The sequence below is a fragment of the Nicotiana attenuata genome, chromosome 3, assembly GCF_001879085.1.
Source record: "Nicotiana attenuata strain UT chromosome 3, NIATTr2, whole genome shotgun sequence".
Taxonomy (NCBI): domain Eukaryota; kingdom Viridiplantae; phylum Streptophyta; class Magnoliopsida; order Solanales; family Solanaceae; genus Nicotiana; species Nicotiana attenuata.
In genome coordinates, this window is record NC_031991.1 from 30,442,160 (window position 1) to 30,449,554 (window position 7,395).

General features: G+C 44.5%; 1 protein-coding gene across 1 annotated transcript; it reads left to right on the forward strand.

The window, feature by feature from the left end:
* Window positions 533–952, forward strand: LOC109224580 (RNA-directed DNA polymerase homolog; the record flags this gene model as incomplete). Its single annotated transcript, XM_019389133.1, has 1 exon — window positions 533–952. A coding segment is annotated over exon 1 (420 nt), but the record flags the coding sequence as incomplete, so codon positions are not given.

Sequence of the window (7,395 nt, forward strand, 5' to 3'; positions counted from 1 at the left end):
AGTTGATCTATTGCTATTGAGCATGGTGGACTTCGACGTTATTTTGGGCATGGATTGGTTATCTCCGTGTCATGCTATTCTGGACTGTCATGCTAAGACAGTCACTTTGGCTATGCCGGGTGTACCGCGGATCGAGTGGCGTGGTGTGACTGATTATGTTCCTAGTAGAGTTATTTCCTTTGTGAAGGCCCATCGTATGGTTGGGAAGGGTTGTCTTTCCTATTTGGCGTTTCTGATGGATGTTGGAGCTGAGACTCCTAGCATTGATTCTGTTCCAGTTGTGAGGGATTTTTCCGATGTATTTCCTGCAGACCTGCCGGGCATGCCGCCGGACAGGGATATTGATTTTGGTATTGACCTGGTGCCGGGCACTTAGCCCATCTCTATTCCGCCATATCGTATGGCACCAGCGGAGTTGAAGGAATTGAAGGAGCAGCTTTAGGAGCTCCTAGATAAGGGGTTCATTCGGCCTAGTGTGTCACCTTGGGGTGCGCCAGTCCTGTTTGTGAAGAAGAAGGATGGCACAATGAGAATGTGTATCGATTATAGGCAATTGAACAAGGTAACAGTGAAGAACAAGTATCCCCTGCCTCGCATAGATGATTTGTTTGACCAGCTTCAGGGAGCGAGGGTGTTTTCCAAGATTGATCTCCGTTCGGGTTATCACCAGTTGAAGATTAGGGATTCAGATATTCATAAGACTGCTTTCAGGACTAGATATGGTCACTATGAGTTTCTTGTCATGTCTTTCGGGCTGACCAATGCCTCAGCAGCGTTCATGCATCTGATGAACAGTGTATTTCGGCCTTATCTGGATTCATTTGTCATAGTGTTCATTGATGACATTCTGGTATACTCGCGTAGTCAGGAGGAGCACGCGCAACATTTGCGAGTTGTATTGCAGAGATTGAGGGAGGAGAGGCTCTATGCAAAGTTCTCCAAGTGTGAGTTCTGGCTCGGTTCAGTGGCTTTCTTGGGACACGTGGTGTCCAGCGAGTGTATTCAGGTTGACCCGAAGAAGATAGAGGCGGTGCAGAGTTGGCCTAGACCGTCCTCAGCCACAGAGATTCGTAGTTTCCTTGGGTTGGCAGGCTATTATCGCCGGTTTGTTCAGGGTTTTTCCTCTATTGCATCGCCCTTGACCAAGTTGACTCAGAAGGGTGTTTCATTTGTATGGTCGGACGAGTGTGAGGAGAGCTTTCAGAAGCTCAAGACAGCTTTGACCACAACTCCAGTACTGGTTTTGCCATCAGCTTCAGGTTCTTATTCGGTATATTGCGATGCTTCACGAGTTGGGATTGGTTGTGTTTTGATGCAGGAGGGTAGAGTTATTGCTTATGCTTCTCGCCAGTTGAAGTCCCATGAGCAGAACTGCTATTGTTCATGCATTGAAGATTTGGAGGCATTACTTGTATGGCGTATCTTGTGAGGTATTCACTGATCATCGCAGTCTTCAGCATTTGTTCAAGCAAAAGGATCTTAATTTGAGGCAGCGGAGGTGGCTAGAGTTACTTAAGGATTATGATATCACCATTCTATATCACCCGGGGAAGGCCAATGTAGTTGCCGATGCTTTGAGCCGAAAGGCGGTGAGTATGTGGAGCTTGGCATACATTCCAGTTGAGGAGAGGCCATTTGCAGTTGATGTTCAGGCCTTGGCCAACCGATTTGTGAGACTAGATATTTCAGAGCCCAGTCGGGTGTTGGCTTGTGTGGTTTCTCGGTCTTCCTTGTATGACCGCATCAGGGAGTGTCAGTATGATGATCCGCATTTGCTTGTCCTTAAGGACAGGGTACAACATGATGATGCCAGAGACGTGACCATTGGTGATGATGGTGTGTTGAGGATGCAGGGCTGGATTTGCGTGCCCAATGTGGATGGGCTTCGGGAGTTGATATTGGAGGAGGCCCATAGCTCGCGGTATTCCATTCATCCGGGTGCCGCGAAGATGTATCAGGATCTTAGACAGAACTATTGGTGGCGGAGGATGAAGAGAGATATTGTGGAGTATGTAGCCCGGTGTCTTAATTCGAGCGCACCATTCAGATATTGGAGGATATGCTACGCGCCTGTGTTATTGACTTCGGAGGGTCATGGTATCGGTTTCTACCGCTTGCAGAGTTTGCCTACAACAACAGCTATCAGTCCAGCATTCAGATGGCACCGTATGAGGCCTTGTATGGGAGACAGTGTAGATCTCCAGTTGGTTGGTTCGAGCCCGGTGAGGCTAGATTGTTGGGGACAGATTTGGTTCAGGATGCATTGGAGAAGGTGAAGGTAATTCAGGAGAGACTCCGTACAGCACAGTCGAGGCAGAAGAGTTATGCGGACAGGAAGGTTCGAGATGTATCCTATAAGATTGGTGAGAAGGTCCTGCTGAAGGTTTCACCCACAAAGGTGTTATGAGATTCGCAAAGAAAGGAAAATTGGGTCCGCGGTTCATTGGGCCTTTTGAGGTACTTAGGAGGATTGGGGAGGTGGCCTATGAGCTTGCTTTGCCACCTAGCTTGTCGGGCGTCAATCCAGTTTTTCATGTTTTTATGCTCCGGAAGTATATTGGAGACCCGTCCTATGTTTTGGATTTCAGTACAGTTCAGTTGGAGGGTGATTTGACTTATGATGTAGAGCCAGCAGCCATTTTGGATCGTCAATTTTGGAAGTTGAGGTCAAAGGATGTTGCTTCGGTGAAGGTGCGGTGGAGAGGTCGGCCCGTGGAGGAGGCTACCTAGGAGACCGAGCGGGAGATGCGGAGCAGATACCCTCACCTATTTGAGACTTCAGGTATGTTTCTTGACTCGCTCGAGGACGAGCGTTTGTTCAAGTTGGGGAGGATGTGACGACCCGACCCGTCGTCACGTGAGTTACTGCCCCGTTTTCCTTATTTTCTGCTTCTTTATGCTTCATTATAAGAGTCTTGTGTGAACGAGTTGATTTGGAATGGTTTTAGAAGGAAATGAGACACTTAGTCTCTTTAAGGAAGGTTTGCTTTGGAAAAGTCAACCCGATGTTGACCTATGTGTTAGAGGGCTCGGATATGATTTCCGATGGTTCGGTTAGCTTCGGGGGATAATTTTGACTTGGAAGTGTGATCGGAAGTGTTTTTGGACGTCCGGTGTAGAATTAGGCTTGAATTGGCGAAGTTAGTATTTTGGTGAATTCCGGTTGATAGGTGAGATTTTGATCCGAGGGTCGGAATGGAATTCCAAGAGTTGCTGTAGCTTCGTTATGTGATTTGGGATGTGTGTGCAAAATTTTAGGTCATTCGGAGGTGATTTGGTTGGGTTTTTGATCGAATGCCTATTTCGAGAGTTTTTGAAGAACTTAGGCTTGAATTCGATGAGAAATGATGGTTTTAGTGTTGTTTGAGATGTTTTTTGATTGGAACAAGTTTGGGTGATGTTTTAGGATCTGTTGGTACTTTTGGTTGAGGTCCCGGGGGCCTCGGGTAAGTTTCGGATGGTCAATCGGACCATTTTTGAAGTTTTGGAGTTGCAGATTTTTGGAGTTCAGTGTTGCAGAAATTAACCCATCGCATTCGCGTAGGGTGAGTCGCGAACGCGTTGAAGGAAATTTGAGGGCCAGGAATTAGGCCTTCGCGTTCGCGTTTGAGACCTCGCGATCGCGGAAGGTTAGGAAATTATGCATCGCGTTCGCATGAGGAGCCTCGCGTTCGCGTAGTTTTAGGGATCCAGGGCTTCGCGTTCACGTGTTGGACACCGCGTTCGCGAAGGGTAAATTGGCCACTGGAAAAGTTGCTCATCGCGAATGCGAGTGGGCCCTCGCGTTCGCATAGAGTAAATATCAGCTAGGCAGAAGGGTTTTTAATAATATTTCATCCGCGAGCTATGCCATTTTTCCACCATTGTTGAGCATCCTTGAGAGCTTTTGGACGGGAATTGAAGAGGGTTTCGACTGGGATTGATTGGAGGTGAGTCCTATGATCTAAAAAACGTGATTTAATTGTAGAATCAACCTAGAAATTCATGAAAACTTAGCAAAAAGGGGAAGAACTAGGGCTTGAGTTTTGATATTTCAAATTGGGTTTTGATGGGTCATTTGAGCTCGGATTTGGGAGTTTTTAGTATGTATGGACTCGTGGCGAGATAAGGAACCCGTTGATGTAAAAAATTTTAAGTTTCGAGAAGTGGGCCCGGGGCTCGGGTTTTTCTAATTTCGAGATTTTTGCTATTTTTCGATTCTTTTCGATTGGGTTATGTTGCCTTAACCTATGGTGACGTATTCGTTGTGGTTTTGGCCAAATTCGACTCGCGAGGAGGCCGATTTGCGAGGCAAGGGCATAGCGAGCTAGGATTTTGGCCGGCTTGAGGTGAGTAATAGATGTAAATGATGTCCTGAGGGTTTGAAACCCCGGGTTTGCACATCGTAGTGCTATATTGAGGTGACTTGCACGCCGCATAGCGAGCATGGGGTAGAGCACCGTTGGGGATTGTGACTTGGTTCGTCCCGGTAGATGAATATACAGCGTATTTGACTGAAATTTACTTATTATCATTATAAGTTGAGTTGATTGCTATATTTGGGCTTCGTGCCAACTGATTGAATCCTTCAGGGATTGCTATTACTGGTTTCTTACCATTTTTACATACTATTGAACTCAGTTCTAGAAATTAATACTATTTTGCAAACTCAGCCACCTTTTCTCAAACTTGAAACTTAATTAATATTTTTAATGAAGTTTGGGCTGAACATTTCTATATTACTGTGCCCGAGGGGCTTATGTGAATTCTGGACTGAGTATGGGATCGGGCTGCGCGCCGCAGCGGTATTGTATTGATATTGATATGAGGCTGAGGGCCTAGTTGATGCCACGAGATGGCTTATTATTGCGCTTGGGCTGTAAGGGGCCCCTCCCGGAGTCTGCACACCCCCAGTGAGCGTCGTCGACGATAAATAAATGGAGCGGGCTGCACGCCGCAGCGGGTACTAGAGAGTACCGGACTATGTGTTGCATTTCATATTTGACTGTTATTTACTTACTTATCTGTTGCTGGATTTTCCTTAACTGTTTTCATTGGTTTACGGACTTTATATTACTTGGTTTAAATTGTTGAATTTATAAATTGCTTTGTGCCTATTAAGGATTTCTTATTCTCAGCCTTTATTTATGTTTATTACTCACTGGGTCGGAGTACTCACATTACTCCCTGCACCTTGCGTGCAGATCCAGATACATCTGAGGCTGAGTGAGGACTTCTCTGCCGAGTAGCATATCCGGGAGTATCAAGGTAGCTGCATGACGTCCGCAGTCCTGATCTTCCCTTCTATCTTATTGTTTATTTCCGCATTTCTCTAGAACGATATGTAGTAGGTTGATACTCATGTATTAGAGGCTCAGACTTGTGACACCGGATTCTTCGGGCTGTGTAGTAGTATTGTTATTTGGGATTCCGCATGTTTTAACTCTATTTCGGGGTTTCAATATTATGACTTAGTGATTTGTCTGTGTTAATTAATTCATGAACTGTATAAAAATGGTTACGGGTATAAAATTGGTCGGGCTTGCCTAGCAGTGTGTTGGGCGCCATCACGACCGGGTTGGGGTCGTGACAAGCCAGTTGTGAGTCGGTTGTCCTTTGTCATGGTAGATCACGTCTTTCTTTAGCACCATAATTTACTCTGCTTTAACTTGTCCTTTTTTCTAATTTTTCCTCTGTAATCTTCTCGTTCCCGGACCAATACTTCTTTAACTTTTCCTGCATAATTTAGACAAAGTATGGAAGAAATATGATAGTTATTTTTTTTGTGTTTTTCAAAGAAATTATATGTTAAAAATCAAATAAAATGCGCTTATCAGCGGGCAAAGGGGAACTTAAGTGACTTCCTTAGAAGAGGATCAAGAACCGCAAATGCGGTACCGCAGATGCGGTGGGATAACCGCAGATGCGGAAATGTCTGGTCAGATTATATTAATTCCTCCTTCGCGATTTTCAGAGGGTTTCTCACTTTTAACACAAAATTTTGGAGCTCTGGGCGATTTTGAAGAGAGGAAATCATTGTTCTTCGTTGAGGTAAGTATTTTGGACCCTAAAACTCGATTATTTGTGATTTAGGAACAAAATATCAGTATTAAATTCATGAAAATCAGTAGAAAAAGGTGGAGTTAGGGCTTGAGATAATGAGACTTTCTAGGGATGATTTGAGGGGTCAAACGAACTCCGATTTTCGAGTTCTTTATATGTACGGACTCGTGAGATGATTAAGAACATTTTGGTATAAAGTTTTTCCAGTCCTGGGACGCGGGCCCGGGGGACGGGTTTTGACTGATTTCGGATTTTGTGCTTAAAATCGATATTTTTCAATTGGAATTCATTCGTTTAGCATAATTTGATGATAAAAATCTGAACTTGGTAGATTTGGAGCACTCGAAAGTTGATTCGAGAGGCAAGCGTGTTGCAGAGTAGCTTTCGAGCTAGTTCGAGGTGAGTAATGATTTTAAATGCTGTCCTGAGGGTATGAAACCCCGGAAATTCACAGCGTTCGGCTATATTGAGGTGAGACACACGCTAGATGACGAGCGTGGGGTCGTGCATCGTTAGGGATTGTGACTTAGTCCATCCCGAATGACTATTTTACTGCGTATTTGACCATTAATTATTTGATATTATTATATGTTGGGCTAAATGCCATGTGTGGGCTTCGTGTCAACTGTTTGAACCCTTAGGGGATTTTAAATGACATTTTTTCTCACTGTTGATTTCATATTGATGCTCAGTCATGCTATATTTTCACTATTTTCAAAACTCAACTATGTTATTCTGTTTTAAACGCATTAAATAATATTTTAAAGATATTTTGAGCTGAGCTTCATGTTTTACTGATACTCGAAGGGCTTATGAGATTCTGACTGAGTAAGGTCGAGGGCCTGTACTGTGAGGATACTTTTGGGTCGGGCTGCAGCCGCAGCAGTGATATACTGATTATGATAACGAGGCTGAGGGCCTGAGATTGTAAGCCACGAGGTGGCTTGAGATTGATATGAGGCCGAGAGCCTGTTTATGATGCCACGAGATGGCTTGATATTGCGCTTGGGCCGTAAGGGGCCCCTCCCGGAGTCTGTACACCCCAATTGAGCGCGGGTACCCATTGTGATATGAGATATAGCCCGAGGGGCTGGTATTGTTCTGTGATATTGCCCGAGGGGCTGATTTTGTTGTTACGGTGCCCGAGGGTCATTTATTATGTGTTTACCTTTTCTTGTTGCGTTTTCATATGTATAAATATTGTTTGACTGTTAAAAGGTGTTATGAGATTTTCACTGCTTATTTATATTCACTGATTTTGTTAGGCCTCTTATAGCTTAATGTTGTGCCTTACGTGGTTTTATATTACTCAGTCTTTATTTATTTTTATTACTCACTGAGTTGGAGTACTCA